General features: G+C 38.1%; 1 protein-coding gene across 9 annotated transcripts in view; it reads left to right on the forward strand.

The window, feature by feature from the left end:
* EPHA6 (EPH receptor A6) overlaps positions 1-21,259 on the forward strand; it is a 381,012-nt gene that overhangs the window by 304,767 nt on the left and 54,986 nt on the right. For 7 of the 9 annotated variants that reach the window (XR_005258586.1, XM_038150636.1, XM_038150617.1 and 4 more), the window contains 2 exons: positions 4,228-4,350; positions 17,133-17,194. Coding sequence is in view for 8 of the 9 variants with exons in the window: in XM_038150636.1 (XP_038006564.1) it covers positions 4,228-4,350; positions 17,133-17,194 (185 nt within the window). In the remaining variant the exon portion in view is untranslated. The remainder of the gene's footprint in view (positions 1-4,227; positions 4,351-17,132; positions 17,195-21,259) is intronic. The other 2 variants (XM_038150645.1, XM_038150672.1) reach the window with 1 other exon arrangement.

The raw sequence follows: 21,259 nt of genomic DNA on the forward strand, positions 1-21,259 counted from the left end.
GCCCACCCCGCCTGAAAATGCAGTTTGGAGTGAAAACAGCCAGTTGCTTCCAGCCAAACTGAATGCAAAAGTTCCCTACAGCCCTCACTTCCCCATAGCCTTCATGTGCAGAGTTCCTGAGAACTTTCTCTTAGCTGGGTTTTAACAACTCCTGCATGGAAAGCATCAAGAGAACTCACTATATAGAGAAACAAATAGCAGTGGAATTTTTTACATTAAATACACCACCCGTGCATTTTTTTCTTTTTTTTTTCCAAACCAAATCTATGGGAAAGGAACAGACTAAATTCTTCTTTTGCTGGTGCCAAAAAAGAGATGGTACTTTTAAAAACAAATAGAAGAAGGCAATTGTGACCTCTCTAGAACCTCTCAATCCAGTTTGTAAAATTAGGCAACCAAAGAGCTGCTTTTGAATTTGTGGCTGTTAGATGCTCAGAAGTACACAGCACATTAAATGGTCCATTCCACCTGCAGAAAGTATTGAATAGATACTTAATAATAATAAATAATAGTTATAAATAAGGAAAACCAGCAGTGACAAAGAACAGGGCACAGTTTTGTCACTGGTGCAACGCCATGGGATGTGGGCTGGGAGCAGTGGCTGTCCCTCCTGGCTGGCCATGCTGTGACCATACAGTGCCAATAAATGGGTGTAAATTAATGTCTGTGCTCTGGAGCTGAACTAAGCATATGGATTTCCTTTGCCCAGCCACCTTCTCCTGCCCTTCTGCTCAGGGAATATTATCCTACTTAAACCCATGCCACTTTGGGTTGCTGTACCAGTGACTTCTCTATCAAATTCCACAATTTGTGGGATGATATTCCCCCAGGAACAACAGCTGAAGGTGGAAGGCAGGCTAATTGATTCAGCACTCCCCCACTGCCTCTGAGCTCAGGCACTTAGCTGTAATTATTGTGAAACAGAAGAATTTACACTGAGTTCTAAACTGGTATCACAGGGCTCAGAAAGTGGTGGATACTTCATGAACTGCCAGCTATTCCATGTATTTCTACAGTTCAACACACTTTTCCAACTAATATTGTAGCTTATGTGGTTCCCCATGTTAAGGTGACACAATGTTCATAGTGTGTAACTGTGGAGCAGGGAGAGGTTGAGGTTTTCTCCTCAATAAATCCATGACTGTAAACTGATAAATAGTAACTGCATTTGAGGACACTGAGGAATCATGGCTTAATATTCTTGCCTCCTTTTGCCAGTTTAGAATCTTGTACTGGAAAATCTTTCCATCAGTAGGAGTGCACCCAGTGCAAAAATGAGTGTTAGTTTTTGCAGAAAAGAACAGAAATGGTGGGAACCACGAGTTCCTCAGTCACATCTCTATGATGTGGACTGACAGAATGGCATAGATTCTCAAGAAATCTGGTTAACTAGCTGACTCCAGGAGTCCCTTCCAACCTTACACATTCTGTGATTCTGTGTCATTCATCCAAATATCTCATTAATGTTTATGCAAACAAGTAAATGTTTGAGTAACTTCTAAACTACTGTAAATGCCCAAAGCTCTTATCAAAGCTCTGTCCATCTGGTGGTGATTGATGTGGCTTAACAAGAATTAATTTGCTTTATCTGCAGTGATTATTACCTTCCCAACATGAAATCACATAATCAAGTCTCAAATCCTTTTCACATTGTGCACATGATGAAAAAAAGCACAACTGGGGCTGAAATAAAAGTTCATCCTGGGGCTGTATTTTAATTCAGAGCTGTGTATGTTTTAAGATGAATGAACTTTTAATCTCTCATTTGTCTGCATTTTTTTTGTTGATGGATACTGGTCAGGGCTGAATGTCACCAACCTTGTCCTTTTCAGGAGGTGTTTGAGGACTTCTAGAAGAGACTAAATGAGGTCTTGTTCTAGTAATTCTGACTTCTGCTTAGTCAGAAACATTTCTGAGGTGACAGGAGACTGGATGGGATTCAGTTCCCTAAAATGACACTCAGTGCCTCCTCTTAAATATCCAACTGCTGCTTTGCCTCTTACAGCCACTTTCAGAGTGAAAATCTCCTGCTGATCATGTCATGTCTGCCACTCAGCTGGGAATGTCTCAGATTTTTTAGATCATCTCAAATGACACAAACCATTTACACTTAAGCAACTGAACCCTGACTTTTGAGTGTGAGAGAAAAGCATTATTTATATGTATTCTTTTAGTTATTTGCTGCTTATAAAACGTCAATAATTTCAGCCCTCTAGTTCTCTTAGTATTTATAGACTTGCTCTAAAATTCACTGCTCCTTGGGGCATTTTTTTATTTCTGAATATGTACAATAAGTGAAATAAATTTGGGGTTGTCTTCATTACTTTCTATAACAAAGTAACTTATTGTAAGACTGTTAGGAAACTGGAGTTATTTGCCATTTAACAGCATTTAAATAGAGGAAAATGTCAATGGTGAAGCTGAAGCTCTTTGGCTTTTCTGAAGGTCTGTTCATATGGTGTGTGACTCAGTGGCTATACCTTATGGTTGGTATAATTCATATTTTGAAACAGGACCAAATTTTCTATTTGGGAAGTCTTCATATGTTCATTATTTAGCCTTTATGATTTAAGATGCTGTTTAGTACCAAACATCTTGGAGTTAATGGAACAATTTAATTGAATTGAACAATTCAATTAAAATTGAATTTCTGTGTATTGCATTCTGCACTGTCTGTCCAGGATCACTTCTGCAAATATTTTAAAGTGAAAGCCATGGAATATAGAAACACTTTTATAGGAATGCCAAAGACTTCTCTTGAGTGTCCAAAGAAAACTTACCTTTAGCAATCAGATATAAAAGTGCTGCATCTAGATCACCAATTAAATTAATTCTTTTTCCTCAGACTGCAGCATGGCTAACTAACAAATTTAAAGGACAGATGGATTGAGGGGAAACATTAGAATTCTTACTTGAAAACAAAAGAAAAAAACTCAAAGCTCTCCTAGGCAACTTTAAATTCAGCAAGTGCGCGTGTGTTTTGAGGGTAAATTTTCCCCAATGTATTTTTATTAATGAAAAAAAATATCTCAACTGTTGGAGGCCATTTATTTTTCTCATTGTCTATAAAAATCAAGATGCTTTCTGTCTCTTAAAAGAACAAATATGAAGTACCTGCAAGGTGAGGAAAACAAACTTGCCATTACCTAAATTTTTGGATGGATGCTTACTTGATGCACTTGCAAAAATACCCAGATTATTCTGATTTCCAGTTTAGATTTATTGCCAGGTGGGAGAATCTTGACCCTGTGCTTATCAGTGAGATTTGCAGAACTGTCATTTCAGAGCCATCTTTGATGCTGGCACTCACTGAGCACTAACATGAGGAAGTTGAAATGATGTCTGCAAACCTCTGTACAAATGCTGAAAGCTGAAACAGTGGATCAAATGCTAAGGCATCTTCATTTCTCACTAGTTGATATGTCACAAATATTTGTTTTAGAAGAGGTGGATGAGATAACCATTATTTCCAGGAATAAAACCATACATGTAGGCAATGAGAAGAATATACAGTTTATTATAGTGAAAGCATTAAAATGTATTGAGCTTCTGGTGACAGCAAAGCAGAAAGGGGCCATGTCTACGTTGCCTAAAATCAAAAACTTATAATTATATTAAAACTATATAAATAAGGTTAAAATCTTTAGGCATCTTCCATACTCCTGGTTTTTGCCTGTATCAATATATTGACAGGTGTTGGGAGATGTGACAGAATCTGACTACTGGAGCTGCCTTGACACAGAATTAAGTGTTTTAGCTGCAAATTCTGATTCCCCTTTGCCCCTTGCCTGACAGGACTTTTGTCAGGTGGCTTTAAAATGCTGGTGTAAAACAGCTTTGCTGGTATAGCCTCACCTCTACTGGTCTGTCTTTGATTTGAACACAAAATTGTAATGTGCCTCTATGGTGGGGTCATTTGGAATGCATTATGAGTATCCCACAGGTGCAATTTGATGTTGAAACAACAATTTTTTCTATTGCTCCTAAAAGTGCTGGAATTCTCCATTTGCAAATTATGCAGAAAACCTTTTTCTGGTTTAAGCTGTGTATTGTATGACTTGGTTAAAAAGCAAACAAAAGCTTTTAACTGCTTTTCATGAGCTCTGTTCCCATGAAATCACTGTTAACTCTGCAGAGATTTGGTTGTTCTTTCTTTAAACAGTCAACTTCTTTTGTCAGCCAGAGAACAAGTCATTTGATTAATGATCATTTCTATTTCTTTGAAAGGATCCTTTCCGACCATTGGGGTGAAGTCTCTTTCGAGATTCCTGAGGGCGGGATTTTTAAATAGCATCCTGGCCTCTCATCCAGTGGCAGGGGGTGGATCTTTACCCCCCAGCATTTCCTCTGGTAGGTATTCCAGCCTGTTCCCACATATGAGGTTTCATTCTTTTTTTTCCTTCACTCTCTACCCCATGTCTCCACACATCTCAGGGAAATCAAATGTGGTATTTGTCACACAGGGAGATCAGATGTCCTTTCCAATAAAAAGGCAAACCAAAAGGAAATGGAAAAGACAATAATTTCTCGGGAACAAGCCATTTTCCTGAATTAATATATAGGAGAAATTGTGAGAGAAACTGTTCTGCCGTTAAGTGGCCAACCTAAATATTGGAAGAGAAGGCCTGGTATCCTCTAATCATCCATTTCATGAAGCCTGTCCATGTGCACCAAAGGAGAACTTTAAACATGCCACAGTAAAATCTCAGAATGTATGTGGCTCTGTGACTCTTCCCTAAAAATTTATATTCCCTTGCTAAAACATGGAAGCAAAACAAATTTGGAAAGAGAAGACTCAATCATGTATTATTTTAATGTTTTGGTAGCTGCAAGTTGTATCTCATGAAAACCGCCTTTTTTTTTTTTTTAAACAACTTTTACCATTATTTGAACTCCTGTAATTCTCTTTAAATAAGTGAGGACAGGTTAGAGGCATCCTGTCCAAGATAGGCTACTTTTGTTGTCCATTCTCTTCTGGAGCCATTAAACACCATCTTCAATCAAAAGTAATAAATGAAGAGTAAATACATATAACTATAGTTAAAACTGAAACAAATTTCCTTTCCAAACTGCACATTTCTTTGTAAAAATGGACCTGTGCATGGGCTAATGTCAATCTGGTATCTTTTCTGGACATCCTGTGTTATCTGTAGTATTACTTAAAAGTTTTTCTTGAAAGAAAAAAAAAATCTCTTCTGGTAAAAAAAAAGGGAGAAAATTGGAAAATTGCATAATGTTATTGACTTGCTATACAAGAGAAACTATTGTACTTCTCTGTGCCCCATTTTATCTACTGCAGTAATTCTAATTACAAGATGATTCTTACTTTTTATTTCAAGTGCTATTATTTCTTTCTTTGCTCTCTTTGAGTAGAAGCGTCTCGGCAGCTTTGATGTCTTTTCTCATGACTGTTTGAGTTTCTTTTGTCAACAGTTTGTGAAATACTTTCCATATTATTTTCTCCATGGGATATCTCAGAGTGTTTAATAGCCCTTAGGAGCTGTGGCAGTCAGCATCACAATGAGGTGGTACCTGTAACCAAACAACTATTGAGCAGGAAACACTGCAGGCCCCATAAAATTCTCTGTTTTGAACACAGTGTTATGTAGAGCATCCCACTGATTCTGTTAAATTACAGATGGTCTCAAATTCATGAACTGGCTTCTCAATTACCTCCTTACCTACAAGTTAATTTTGTAAGATCCTCAGGACTATTGTTTTCTGTGGGCTTGTAAAGCTTTTGGTCTTATGGACTTAAAATTCTTAAATCTAGTTTGTTTAATGAAACTCATTCATAATTTCTTGCTATTCTGATTCAATCTGATGAAACATTGAAAATGGGAAAAGATGGAAATGCAACTGCATGATGCGTAACAGATATCCTCGCAAGTTAATGGAGATAAATGTTGTTGTTTGATCATGTCAAAAGCAACCAAAAAAAAAGGGGGTAAAGCAGCAACCCCAGAGAAATGGAAGATTTTCAGGTAGTTGAGAGGCAATGAAGAATTGTGATAAATCCAATGGATGAGATGTGTTCCTTTGAGAAAGAATGCTTGTTGGAGGACGGGTGGCATGAAGCTCTGCAGTGCAGGTCAGCAATTGCTGCTAACGGTTGCATCTCAACAATTTTACCTGCAGTGCTGCTATTTAACTCTTCCTTTTTTACTTTATCATATTTACATTTATATTAAGCATGGTATGAATTCTGAATTCCCTCCTTTTTCATCAGAGATGACCAGGGGATGCCCTTTCCCTTTCTAAATTGCTAAAAAGCTTTGCTTTACATGTGAAGAAAAAAAAAAGAAAAATCCCAACATTTTTTTGAAAAAAAAAAAAAAAAAAAGAAACCACATGAAAACAAATCTTGACTAGGTGATGCTGATCTGGGATGTAAGAGAACTGACCCTGTTGCTGTGCGTGATTCAGTGGAGATGTTAGGGCTTGTGTTGGATAGTAGCTCTCATAAGCCTAACATAGGTACTTAACATTTAATAAATGCAGAATTATAACCTAATTGTTTCACATATTGGTTATGAGTAAGATTTCAGTTAATTTAACTACATGGAAGACTTAAAATGCCAGCATTATTCTGCTGTTAGGGTCATTTAGAACTAAGATAATGAGATGCTTTTTATTTACCAAAACCTTTAGCTCAAGCTAAGTGGCAGATTCCCTTCCAAATACTCAGAAAATTTATTTCTAACTAAAGACAAGATGCTTTTAGCTCTTTTTTTTCTACAAAATTCGCCACAGATGTTTTAATGAAACACAGAACTAAACTAGAAAGGCTGCTATAAATAAGTGTCTGGAAAGCAGCTTGTCAGGGCCATGCAGCTGTTGGTTTCCTTTTTTCCCTTTCTACTTTAATCTCAGTTGTTGAGAGGAGTGTATTTCTTTTACCATTGCGTTGACAGCTGATGTTTAGTTTTGTGTAATTCAGCTTTTACACTGTGCAGAGATTCTCTTATGTAAAAGGTATCCTCATTTAGCCAATTTAAAGATTAATTTATGCTGCTGGGACGAGGCATTACATCTTTCTGCATAAATAGGTTGTCTCGAATGTAGGTGTTTTTCAAGCCTAGACATAACTTCTAATGCAATAGTGCTGGTATTTGATAGTTACATCCAAAGTCTATCACTGCTGTACAGCAGTTTCACCAGAAGCAAAACTTAAAGCAGGCTGGAAAAACTTGTCTTAGATTCTTGCAAAAACAAGCCCATTTGCAGACAATAGCTTCCTTTTTATTTAGCTATCATTTATGTCACAAATTACTTCATTCCTTGTTAGTCCACCTGTTAGCAGTACAAATTGACATGACTTAGCTGATGTAGGTCTGCAGTGACAGATGGATTCATATGAGCAATAAGTACTTTTTCTCAAGTGATAGCCTTGCATATATTAAATAGAATTCTTAAACCACTTAGCATTTACACTCCTCATCGCACTGACGCTGGCACAAGCTGTGGAAGCTTCCTTCATGACACACACACACACCTTGTGAAAACCCAAATTATAAACTCTCTCTTCACATTCCAGCTCTTCCAAACTACACGCCCTGTTCTTTGCTCCACTTTGGGGAAGCTCTCAGCTTGCTCCTCTTGCAGCTCCTGATTGAAGTGTTGTGTGAAGGGTTTGTTGTGTAAATGCCCACAGAAGTTACAGGCAGGAAGCTTCACGGTGCTCTGCTGTCTTTGAAGAGCCACAGATTGCTCAGCTTGCTGAGCTGGGAAGTTAAAAAGGGAAAACAAATACCTCTCCTACTGTTCTTTCAAGCTAAACTCCTTCACTGAGTTTTTCTGTCAACAAGAGCTAGAGATGGGTGCCAGGCTATGCGCTACCGTGGAAAGGTTCTGTTAGCCAAACCTCTCCTTCAGACTGTTCAGCATTCAAACTGCATTAGCAGGAGAGAACCATCAAAATTATTCTTGCCATAAACTCCTGTCTGTGAATATCATCTCCCCATCATGCTGTGGTCAGCAGCTGGATCATTGCCCCCTATTCCCCTCACAGAGACCCTCTCTGGAGCTTCCGTGGAAGTATCCTGATGTGACTTTTTTAATGAAGTGTGACCATCAGTTATTTCCTGACACTTAATTTGCAAGGGTTAACTATCCAGCTCCTTGACATTGTAGGAAAAATAGAAGCAAAGAAATTTGGTTTGATGAAACAACCTACCTTTGTGAACCTCAAAAAATATATTGCATGCAAGTAATTGAGAATGCACTTACTTTCCAGAAACTGGAAGTCAGATAGGATGATTTGCTCACTGTTGTCCTGGACTCCTCTTCAATAAAAAACACATTCTACAGAAGATATCCCCTCTTCCGTGTTTTACTGCCCAGTTATTTATGGCTCTTTGTCTAACACGCATTACAATGTTCACATTCATTTCACAGAGCTCCTCAAAAAAATCATGCAGAATTGCAGAGTACTAAACTAGATGATTAACAGTTTTCTTTTGCCCAAAATTAGTATTTTATTGCAATTTCCAAGTGCACCTGAGTGAGCCCATTATTCTTGATATTATACAAACTGACATTTGAAAGCAAATTGTATTGACAGACCATTATTGAACAAAATTGCTCAACAAAAACCATCAAGGAGCAATTGTACATAGTGAATTCAACTATGATTATAGTACTCCAATAATGAGAAAAGTAACTTTTTTTTCCCCCAGTTAATGCATTTTTGTCTACTCTGAATTCCAGCACCTACACTTCTATATTTGTTGTTAAATGATTGAATCCATGTGAAATGAAAATGAATCCTTTCCCAGTCACTAACAAATTGATTCTTCTATTGCATATGCATTTCCTGGGATACCTGAGCCAAATGGCTCTTCCAGTTTATTCTTCCCAGCCTCAGTGCTGTTCGACTGGAATGTTTACCTTATAAACCCTATAACTAACACATAATGGCATGTATTTTCTGAGAACAGAAGTCCAAATGTAGATGGACTTTTTCATTAGGCAGGCAGGGAGTACTTCAGAACCAAAATAAGAATGAGCAGCAAGTAGCATTAATACTGAAAGAAACACATTTTGTGCTGGTCAGTTAGGGTTAAGATTGAAGTGTAAAACTGAGATTAAGCTGTGAGTGTAGGACATGATAAAAAGAGGGTTTCAGTCTTCACCCTTGCTAAATATCTTATGTCATGTTCAGGTGGTCATGGTAAATAATCCCAAACATTTAAATCCTACAAGTTCAGAAAAAAAGTATTTGCATATGTGGTCATTTTTATATAATATACACTACTATTGCATATTTTAAAAATCTGACTATAGAAAATGTGGAAATTCATTGTTGCAAGCATGTTAGTTGAAGCAAGTTGCTGTTCCTTACTGACAGTAGCAGAAAGATATGAAGAGAGCAGGAGCAGCTTGACAGATATACACAGAAGTATATTTGTAAATGAGATGCACACAGATTTTCTTTGTTTCAAGATTAAGGGAAAACTGAACTCCCTTTGTTGCCAGTGGTAGAACACTGGATGTAAAAGCATAATCAGAACTGGTTCACTTTTGTGAGATGGGAGGCAGGAGAAATAGCTAACTTGAATAATGTTTGAATAGTTTTGGTCTGTTTTAGGTAGGAAGCCAGTGTGCCTTTACCAAATTCAACTTGCTGAAGTAGCATTCCCAGGCCCAAATACTGAGTATGGGAAATAATCTGCCTAAATATGAATTTTACATAGTGGTATTTAAAAAGCCTTTTTAGGTGGTTTGTGCAGTTGGTGAAGACTAGACAATCCTGTACAGACTCATTTCATCTGTCTGTGACACACAGGTAGAATCAGAGTTGGACGGAGAAGCTTGACAGTATGTGCCTCCATGTTCTAAAGGTAAAAACCCTCAAAGAGAAATTATGAAAAACCCCAGGAGATCACAAAAATATCACAATGTTAGGTCCAAGGCATCACGTATTTGTTGGAGCTCTGACTCGTGATGTTTTGTTTTCTTAATTTTGGATTTAGCAGCCTACATGTTACAACCAAAGGTTCCTTTGTGGGTTCCAGAACCTTCAGGAGTGTAGATGTGTGGCCTCCACTACTTCTGCACATGAGAAATGATGCCTTGCTTATGAAGGAAGAGTGGTGGATCATGAGTTTTTTATAGCTCAGTGGTATCTCAGATGTTTAATCTTTATGTAGACTACCGGCAAATGGGGAAAAATTGCTCAAATGGTAAATGGGGAAATACACAAAGGATATCCTTAAGTCATGTCAGAATCTTATCGAGTTCTCAATTAGGCATAATATCAAATAAACAACAAATGACATTTTAGAATAGGACTGAAATAATACCTTAACCACGTCATTATGCTTATGAAAGCACAAAACCCTGTTTCATTGTAATTGTGTATGCTTTTTTTAAAAATTTGTTCATTTTCAAATTTACATTGTAGTTTACAGCTTCTAAATAAATGCCCCTATGATAATAGGTAAATTCACAACAGAGATTCAGTAGGATTTGCTTCTTGTGTTCCCTAAGAACTTGTTATGAATTGTGGCAGACTGACTGTGAAGTGCAGAAGCCCAGATTTGTGCACAGATTTCACATTGTCTAAACCCCTTTACGTGCTCTGGGGTCAGCAGGGCAAGTTATCCTTGATGCAGTTGGACTCTGTGGTCTAATTCTGAACCAAAGAACATCCCTTGCTCCTTCCACAGGAGGATGTGGGTTGGTATGAGCCCTGAGGAACTTCAGGGTGAGATGTCATTAGATTAAGTGAAATATGCTGAATTTCAGTTATAAAATAACTGAGGTGAATTGTTTTGGTTAATCCAACTGGGCAAAAGTCTCTCTTAAACTGAATCTGAACAGAATGTGTTAGCTGTTATGATTTTTTTCTCTTATTCTTTGCTTCAGTGCTAAAGCAAAAGTGCCATTTTTTGTATTTCTGTAATATAATTTTAGCCATTACTTCCCTCTCACCTACCCAACCCCTAACATTATATTATAAATTATAATACTATAAATATTTTATAAATACATATACAGACTTTTCCTTGCTGCCAAAACACACCAACAGGCATAAACTCTTGCCAGTGGGGTCACAGAGTAGTAAGTAGAAAAGCATTTAGTGTATAATTAGAGGAAAACAGGTTTATGTTATGAAATATTTTCAGATTGTGTGGATACAATAAATCTTCATGTTACAGTGGTAGCTGTGTGGCCATACCTTCCTAATATTTAAACAGTATCTTATGGTCTTTCATATGTTTTGAAGTGTTATTAATTGATTTTGCAGAAGTATTTTCCCCTGACTAAACTAAATTAACTAATGGTATTTGGTATATAGACATGAGAAAATCCAAAGTGCTCTAGCAGCAAGATAAATAGGTTATATCTATGGGAATTTCTGTGGCAGCACAATGTAAATATGTTATCTCATCCTGTTTGCAAACTCTGGCTTCTAAACTCTCAAAAATTAGTTTGGAACTGCAACTTCTATTTTTTGATGCTGCTTAGACACAGGTCTTAGTCAGGGGCCTTCTGTCATGTGAGTCAAGAATTCAAGTGTGGTGGCTTGCAGTAAAATCCAAACTGGCTTCATGTGAATTGATGTGGGCTAACCGTTTTGCAAATGCAAAACCAAAAACGCAAAGTGGCAGAATTATTTTTATTTGCTTTTTTTCATATTCTTAAGTTTTCTTTGTTTTTTCTTCTACCTGTTTTGTATAATGGAAAAAAAAATAATCACTGAAATTAATTCTTTCTGGTGCAAACAAACGCATTTTTAGTGATGACAGGAGAGAAGCAGCTGCAGTGCTGTGGCTGTCTGATTTGAAGGGGTGTATAATGAATGGAGCAGCTGTGAGCTCCAGGAGTCCCTCTCAAGGCCTGGGCATTCCCCTGAGCTTCCCTGGCAGTGTGGAAGGCACAGCCCTCACCGAGGGTGTGCCCCCGTGTTTGAGGCTGGCTTATCTGTGCTTTGGCAGGAGATAAATCCCTGGCAACCAACAGCAGAACATGGCTTTGGAATGAAGAGATGCCTGATAGGGAGGTGATTTCCTGAGCCATGTGGATTCTGATCTGCAGAAGTGGTGGAGCAATTTTTTCTAATATGAACCAGGCAACAGGTGCCAACCTGTGCTGTTTTAAGTGAAAGAATGAGGATCATCTGTTTATGTTAACAAATCTATCCCCATAATTGGTATTAGAGATTTCCTTGTAAGTCTGTAGAAAAAGAACATGTGCTAACTGTTCTTTTTAGAGGATTAATCTTACATAAAACATTCATTAAAAGAGGCTTTGCTGTATTATTTAAAATGACAACAGGAGACAACAAGCTGAATATTTTGTCATTGATATGACACTTCAGATTCTCCTCCTTATTCATCACTCTGGCACTTAGTTAAATTGCATGCCATCAAAATCTTGTGTTGTGGGAAAAAAAAACCCTAAAAATATGTACAATGTGAATTTCAGATTTAATCGGTATTTTACATAATTTGGCAATGTATGGCTCTTTTTTATTTTTATTTTTGTGTTCCTGCTTATTAAAATATGACACAAATTGATCAGTGGAAAATACAAGATTGCAGCATATTCTGGGGTGGTATGACAACAACACAGATCGTTTGTCATTTTCTCTTGTTTTATTTGAGTGGCACTGCAGTACAGCTGAGTGGGAGAACTGCAGTGAAGAACTTTCTTAGGAAAAGTTGTCCAAAGCTGTCAGCCTCTTGTCACGAGGTGGGAGTTGCCTCAAAACAGTGAACAGCTCCAGCCCCTTCTGTAGATTCATCTCAGTTGGGATAAATTGAATTGCTGTCCTTCTCCTGCATCATGCCAAGCCCCAGTGCTGCTCTTGTGTGTTCAGTGGGGATGTCTGAGATGCTGGAACTCTGAAATGGATCTCCCAGAGCCACAGTTACTCCATGTGCAAGGAGGGAAAACTGTTTCAGACAATATCCCACACGTATCTGAGACGGGAATATTTATGCTTTCCCAAAAAATCTGAGAACAGAGAATGTGAGGATGGTATCAGTGTGTGTGTCATGTATAAATACAGTTATTTTTTCATGTTGTTATCTTAACTATGTAGTAAAATGATACACCTGTTATAATGTGCTGCACATTATACATGTGGTGTAAAATCTGTATTTAGGGTTCTCAGGACACTCTATAATTCTTCTGCTTTAAAAGGTCTGTTTTCTCACAATACTCCCCGCTCCAGCAGTGCTAAGCATCTAAAACTGCTGCAAGTCTGATTCGTTTGACTGATTTGATCACTGAACCAGCTTCAAACATTTTTATTTCATGCTGCCCCAGTTCAAATGAGAAGCTGTGTGCTCTCCTCCAGCAACACCTACAGTTTTTACCCTCTTGGTTGCAAACCCTCAGCTGACACCTTTCTCAGTGTCTTTTTTCCATTCCTTCTCTTGTGTGGCTCTTGACTGTAAAATTAACTCAGTTCTTCAGATGCTTCTCCTCTACCTGTTCCTGTATCCATGTGGAAACACTTCCCTGAAGTGGGCAATTCTTTGGGCTGGAGATGGATGTGTTCCCATCCCAGAAGGTTCAGTCATTTATGGATGTCATTATCACTCCCAGGAGTGCCTTTGCTGCCATCTGTGTCCTGCTGCTCTTTGTCCTTAAACCTCTTTATTCTCCATCTTCTGTGCTGTAAGCAATCCTGGGAAAATAATTCAATGCCTTGCAGCATTGCATTAGCCCACCCCTTGATGAAATAATCAAAGATTGCTTCTCTGTCTCAGAGACTTCTCTGCCCCACTCCCATTTATTCATTCCTGTTCTTGTTTTGAGGATGAAGAATTCTTAGTGCCATGAGAACAATGTAATTTTTCATAATCTAAGTAATAGACTTTTTAAAAAATTTATTTAGATGCAAACACTACACTAGTTTAGAAATCTCCCAGTACTATTTTTAAAGTCAGTTTTGTAGTCCTCTTTAAAGCTAAAACAGTATTTTGTGTTTGTACAGGGGTCCAGCACATACAAGTTTTCCTGGACTCAAATTGCACTACTCTGTGAAGGATGGCATACTGGCAATAGAGTCAGTGTTGCCACTTTGATGGTAAAAGTTCCCACTGGATTCTACTGTGTACTAGAGTTTTTTACTAAGTCTTCAAGCCACCCTAACAACAGCTGAGACATTTTCAATCCACAGGTGCTCCAAATACTGTGACAAATACTGTATTGACTAAAAATGTCACTGTCACAGTCTGGTTTGGAATACATAAATAACTCCAGGGATACAATAAACTTGCAGCCAAAATCAGGTGGTTTTTATCAAGTGCTGTCACACTAAAGACCGGATTATTTGAGAATTTAAGTTTGTGTCCAGATTAAAGATTTTTGCTTGAGATTATCAAGTGATGGAGCCCGGTTTGTTTTTATGGTGTCATAACACATTGTCTTGACACAATACCACCTCAATTTCATTTGAAATTTAGGTAGCATGGCAAGTGATGCAGACTGAGGCAGTGGGAAGCTATCAGCCTAAGTGATTGAATTTATTGATGATATGCTGATTTTTTGATACACAGCAACCTGTTAGAAGGAAAATGCTGCTTTTTTTGGTTTATCTAGTGCCATTCTTGTGCTGTCACTTGGAAGAGCTGGTTTTGTATTAAGACATGTCATTGCAAGCCATTAAAGTTGAGTGGTTTAAAACCTCATTGTCTAGTGACAAAAATAACAAAATATATTCTTTAAATCCACATATTAATGCATATAATTATATTTCATAGTTACTTTAACCTAGGAGCATAGGGTCTGAGTAAAAGGAAATACAGGTGGGTTTTTTGGGGTTTTTTTTTGGAGGGAAGAATATTTTGTGAGAGAAGGTAGAAAAATTAATAGTTCTGTTTAGCAAGTATGGAAATAATTTCTGTAGAAGGATGTGAATCTAAGGAGCATAAAAGCTGCAACGAGGGTCTGTGAACCTCTAGAGAAAATTGCAGCTTCTGGAAAGTGTAGAGTACCAAAGGATTACCCACAGGAAACCAGGGGTGCTGTTCTAAAGCTCCATTTGTCCTTCCCTTCAAATGCAAATTTTCTGTACAGGTGTTTTAGTTGTTGATTTACCCAGAAAGAGAAATTTCTGACTGAATATGCCATCTGAAAGCCACCTTTACACCCCTACTTATTGAAAAATGCTATTGTCTGTATCAATTCAGAAATTACTACTTGCTCAAGAGGGTTTTGCACAGTGGAAGATTCTCTAGCATCAGGCTGCAGGTTGTTTACTTCTTTAGGTTTTAGGATTTTCCTTTCATGTGGAGGTGTCGGCCCTGTGACAGTAAGGAAATGATAAAGGGAAGGGAATCTGGGGCATTCATGTGCTTGAAACTAAAGAGAGTGGGCTGTACAACCAGTCATCATTAGCAAACTGAACTGAAGGAAACATGAATTTTTAAAACCTCTGATCTCTAAGAGCTTAAAAGTGATGTATCTTTTAAGTTTATATTGCAAAACCAGGATATAACCAATGGGTGCAGATGAATATAACTGATTTGGCAGCAGATGCACATCAGCAGCTGAGGCTAAACATTCAGTTAAAAAGAAAGAAGCTGGTTATTCTTCACACTTCCAAGGGCTATCCAAAAAGACTTATCAAGGCATCTGGGAATTTTCACACACACACACACACACACAAAAAATAGTATTGTGACAACACTATGAAATGTTTTATTCATGGAAGATATGAACGTGAGAGTCAATACAGAAATAATCACAAATTTTATTAGAGGAAATGAGAGAATATTGATAGGACTACAAAAAGACCAGCCTAAGCTCTGTGAATGGGCATTATCAAGAACCCAAAATCTGGGTCAGCATGCTGGAGCAAACACAGAAATGGATCATTAATTTTTTAGATTGAAGGGAAACTGTAACAGCTCAGGAGAAATACCTGGCTGTGGCCTGTTGTACATTGTGGACAGTTTAATAAACTTCCTCTATTAACCAAACTGAACAGAAATGGACAATTGTGCTGGAACAATCAAAATGCCCTTCTATGCTTCATCAGCCCGAGCACTTTTCTTTGTTTCTCATCCCCTCATCCAAAAAAATCACAAACATAAATTGAGCAGAAAAGAAAAAAAAAAATGATGAAAGAGTCTTCTTTTGGTTTTGAAAAAATATTGTGCCAGCTAGTGTGGAACTGAGGAAGGGGAATGGTGGACTCACAGTGTCACTGCTTGGCATAGTTCTGGTTTCCCACAAACCCCAAAAGAGAGGGGCATTCCCAGTAAAAGAAAATCCTGCTATTTTAAGCCCTTTCACCTCTTTCCTAATCTTATTCACATTCTTCTTCATTAATTGTTTTGTATAGAATGGCTGCTTTGGGACATTAATAATTCTAAGGATTGCTGTGCAACCTGGTTGGCAGCCTGATTGCCCCTCTCCTGTCAAGCACTTATAGAGGGTTATTTTTTTTTAAGGGTACCAGCAGTGAGCTGGTGTTTAAGTTAAGTACACATTTCAAAAGTGTATCTTCACATTTGGACATCCTTTCAAGAAATAAATGCAATGTTTTGTTCTGCTTCAATTTGGATATGGTGCCACCCCCTAGGACTATGCTGGTTGAACAAAACCTTGATTTGAGTAACACTTGATTCATGTATATTTTAGGTATTTATAAACAAATTAATTCAGAGTTTTGCTGGATTATACACACCCAATGCACACAGCAGATGTAGGAGAACTGTTTTTGTGACACCCCATTCTATCTGTCTCCCATGTTCCTACGTCACTGAGATATTTTTCTTTGCAAGGAAAATTATGACCCTCAGTTTGTAATTACTTGGAAGTGGCTTTTGAATATTTGGGTTTTGCCTTAATTCAGATACATTCCAAAATATTACATGGCAAGTTTTGCTATTTGGAGATAGCAGGCTCTTCTTTGATCATTTTTTAAGGGAGAATACACCCAAGTGAATGATGTGCATTCGCTAATCCAGTAAGAGCAAAAGAAAAAAAAAGTGCATAGAAAATAATTCTTAGGAGTAACACAGGGAATTGTGTTTGTGATATAAATGAGAATTTTGGAAATATTTTATATATTCAGCTACTGTGAATAACCTCTACAGAACAGCTAGAATTGTAAAAGCCCCATAATATGTCCATAATCCTGATGGTGTCTCTTTGCTGTTTTGCAGGCAGACCAGTAATGATTGTAGTTGAATACATGGAGAACGGATCCCTTGACTCCTTCCTGCGGGTGAGGTGCCATTTTCTGATGACATTTGAATCAGAAACCATTCTAGGTTAAGATTTTAAATCATTTATCCCAAATTAATTTCTACATAATGTTATTCATAGATTTCTAGTGAAGAAAAGAAGCCTTTTTCCCCAGGGTATGTTTCTGAGGTACAGTAATACATTAGAGCACGGCTGGAAAAAAAGAAGATTTAAACTTCAGAATATAATTGATTTCTTCTACAGAAGTAGTTCCTGTATTTAGCAAAATGTATTTCAAATTGTTTTTGTGAAAGAAAATATAAATTGAAGCATAAATGTCTGGCCTTATTGACGTGGTTCATTTTTTTCAATCACCTTCAAAAATAGTCTGTTATGATTTTTTTTGGTTGGTGAAGCGTAGAATATACTCAGTAATTGATTTATAATATTTATGGCTACTTGCATTTAACAAATTGAATTAGAAAACAGTTCATGGGTGAAATGTCCTGGCATTAATTAACCCCCAAAGGTCCTTAGTAAACATTAAAGAAGGGCTACAGAAAATGTGAGTAATATGCTGGAAAAATTGTGTTTCATTCTTTTCAGTAATTTAAAAGGAAAGGATGACCCCCCTCTGTGAGCTAAACTTACCCTAAAATAGTCTCTTTGTTAACAGAACCCCTGGAAAGGCTCCAGAGACCCACTGACATAAGATCCTGTGTGAATAATTTTAATGTCAAGTATCCCAGATTTGTCTTTAAAAAGTAAACACCAGCCCTCAGTAGCCCCCTGCCTGGCCATTACCATCCTGCAGAATGGTAAATCTGGGCTTTTGGGAAGTCAGGGGCCTGTGGGTTTGGGAACTTGTTTGAAAGGGTACCCCAAAGGAGAGACGTTCAACAGGGAGCTGTGGAAATACTGGCATGAAAATCTTGGTGATGGTGATCGAAGGCTCTTCTGTGGTAGCAGGAGGAAGGAACTGCTTAGAGAAAAAAAAGTGAATAAGCAGGAGGGAGAATCAGCCAGCACTTCAGAAAGATTTACATGAGAGGGGAGAAAGTCATGGAGGCAGTATTGTTGGGAAGAGGGGAAGCCACCAGAGAAGAGCAATTGGAGCAAGGGATACAGCCCTGAGAGTGCAGCAGAGCCACTGCCACAGATACCTCCAGACCCTGTTGCTCTTTATTTTTTGGTTTGGATTATTCCATAGTAATTTTTCTCTGACATTTCTTTGTTGTCCTCCTCACCTACTCTCCCATATAATTTTTTTATTTTCCATTGTGAAGACACATGACAGATATCTGTTATGTTGTCAGAAACATACCAGCAGTTCCCTGTGATAATTTGCTGATTTCTCAAAATCAAGTTATTTTTAGGGAGCGTTTGATATCATCCATGTCTTGGACACCGGGTAGTTTTCAAAAATTACTCTTCTTTCTGGCTCATGTCTCTGTCCATCTGCAGCACAGGAATTGCCCCTGATTTGAGTACCTGCAGCTTTCCCGCTCTGTGATTTTTCAGCAGTACCCTGGGAAGATTTGTCTGGGCCTGAAACATTGTTCTGTGCGTGTGTGTGTGGAGAATTTCACAGAAGAGAATAGAACCAAGTCCTGAAATAATTCATGAGAGAGAATTACCTTTCTCTGAACTGCTCTGGTGTGATATCTATATTCCAGGTTTATTTCACATGCATTCATGTATCAGAACAGTTACTACTTACTAGGATAATTTAATAGAAAGTGGCATCAGCAGAATTATGATGTTACTGTGGAGCAATGCTTCTCACATTGCATCAGATATATTTGGAAGCAGAACTGCTGGGGGGAAATGTGAGCTAATAATTTCTGCAGCTGTTTTTCATGTATATTATTTTACAGTTTCAATTCACACTTCAGAGATGGGTTATTCTTCTAAAAGGCTTTTTAAATGTACTTTAGATAATATTCAACATCCCAAAGCACTGTAGATATATGTCAGCATTTCTGTTTAGAATTAGCAGAGCAAATGGCTGCAAAGTAACCTATTTAAAGAGAAATCCAGCTGCTTCATTAATAATAGTTGTTTCATGCAGATATAAGTCCACATTTTTAAAAGCTTTTGTGAAGATACAAAGCAGCAGAGAGGCTTTATCTTTAGCAATCCTAATGAAAGGCGTTCAGTGACTATAACAAATGTTCTGGGATTTGGAAGGGCTTATCACATAGTCTGTCTTTCTTATTATTTAAAGGAATCAATTGCTCAGTGCAAAGTGTTTTTACACAGAGAGGAAAAAAGTCCATTTCTCACCATAAGAAATATTTCCCTACATACCACAACCTGCAAAAATTCCCCAGCACATCCCTCCATCTTGTCTTTCTCCAAAAGCCTTCAAAAATGGGTCATTCTTACAAATTCAAAGTGAGATTCTGTGGTGAACCCCATGAGTGTATTCCAGAGGAAGAATTCCAATTGCCATCACCCTCCTCACAGCCGTGGTGGGATATCTGCTTTCCTGCCAGTACAGGTGCCACCAATCAGAAGCCTCCCCCATCCTTTAATCTCTCACCCCTAAAATCTAAAAAGCCTTTACTCCTTGGTTTAGAGACAGCAGTGCCCACTTTGTGCTATTTATATGTATTTAACGGCAAGCTCAGCTGAATTATGTCTTCCCCAGCCCACAAAGGTTCCCGTATGCTGGCTGCTAATGTTGAGGTTTTGGGTAAAAAACATTGGCATGGATTTGCAATACGAAACTGCTTCAGAGATATTCTGAAGTGGGAAGGCATCAGCTAATTAGAAGCAATTTTTTGAGATGATGGTAATTAATTTCAGTGATTGTGCTTCATCAGATGTCCTAAATTGCTGGATACACTTGACACTGAATTTTCCTCAGAAATACTGCATTATTTTTGCAATTATATAAATTCATTTACAAAAGATGAAACTTAGTTTTTTGTAGTGTTGTTTGGGAGTTTTTTATCATATAAGATTGAGACATGCAGGTTAATCATCCCACAAAAATATACCTGAAATTTGCCATCAATGAAACAATTGTTTGACCAGAAATGAGGTTCATGTGGCTTCATTTCTGGTAACACTTGGAGAGATTTCTCTGAAAAAGGATGTGGGTTTCCAGCTAAGCATTTCCTCAGGGGCTAGAAGCCTCTTCCAACATTACACCAACAGCTTTCAGACAGAGGAAATCTGTGCTTGGAAAGAAAGTGGCTAACCCTTGAGAATTGAGGAGACACAGGTAAAATTTCCTGTTAGCAGCTTCACACACAGATTTTGGATGGGGCTCATTGTCATTATGTTTTACCTGCCTGTATGGAGATCTCAGCAATCCTTTATTCTGCAGGCATATGAGGCAAATAATAAAGGCAAGAAGGGTTGAAAGGGCAGCTCTCTGTATCGATAGAAAGATGTTAGTGATTAGACAGGGCACTTGCAGTCAGATGTGTTTGCTCAGGCTTGTGGATACAGGCTGCAGAAGAGACAACAAGAAAGACAACCAGGAGAGGTGCATAATAACCACAAAGTAGAGAAAAAAAAAGCTGAAAACCCACAAAACCTTTTTAGCAAGCAGTTTGGCAGTTTGCCCTGCAGTGGGTTGGAGATGGCTGTTGGACCCAAGCCTATGAGATGATTGCAATAATTCCTACAAAAGTCCTTTCTCTGAGGTTGGTTTTTTCTCCCCGATACAACGTCCCCCACTCAGCCCACTCTCCAAGCCTGTGCCTCACAGATTCACAGGGATATTCAGATTAAAATCTCATCTGCTCCATTTTTTTTCCCAGCTCCATTTAAGGGATCATTTTTGGCTAAAATATTTGGATTTAGCATCACATGGAAAGGAACAGGGTGGTTAGGAGGTGAGGCGGCTTCTAGGGAAGAATGATTTCTGGAGAGCTCTGAGCTGGCTGTGGTCTGTGCTCACCTCCTCGTGCACTAGGCAGTGTGGCCATGGATTCAAACACGGAAAAGGAACTGGAAGCTGCCTTTTGGAGGAGGTTTGTGGTTGGCTACACAGAATCACATAAAATTAACCAAGAAGAGTACCACCAGGATAGAGTATCACCAGAATAGAGTATCACCAAAATTCTTTCAGTATTTTTCTGCAGCTGCA

This window comes from Motacilla alba, chromosome 1, assembly GCF_015832195.1.
Source record: "Motacilla alba alba isolate MOTALB_02 chromosome 1, Motacilla_alba_V1.0_pri, whole genome shotgun sequence".
Lineage (NCBI taxonomy): Eukaryota > Metazoa > Chordata > Aves > Passeriformes > Motacillidae > Motacilla > Motacilla alba.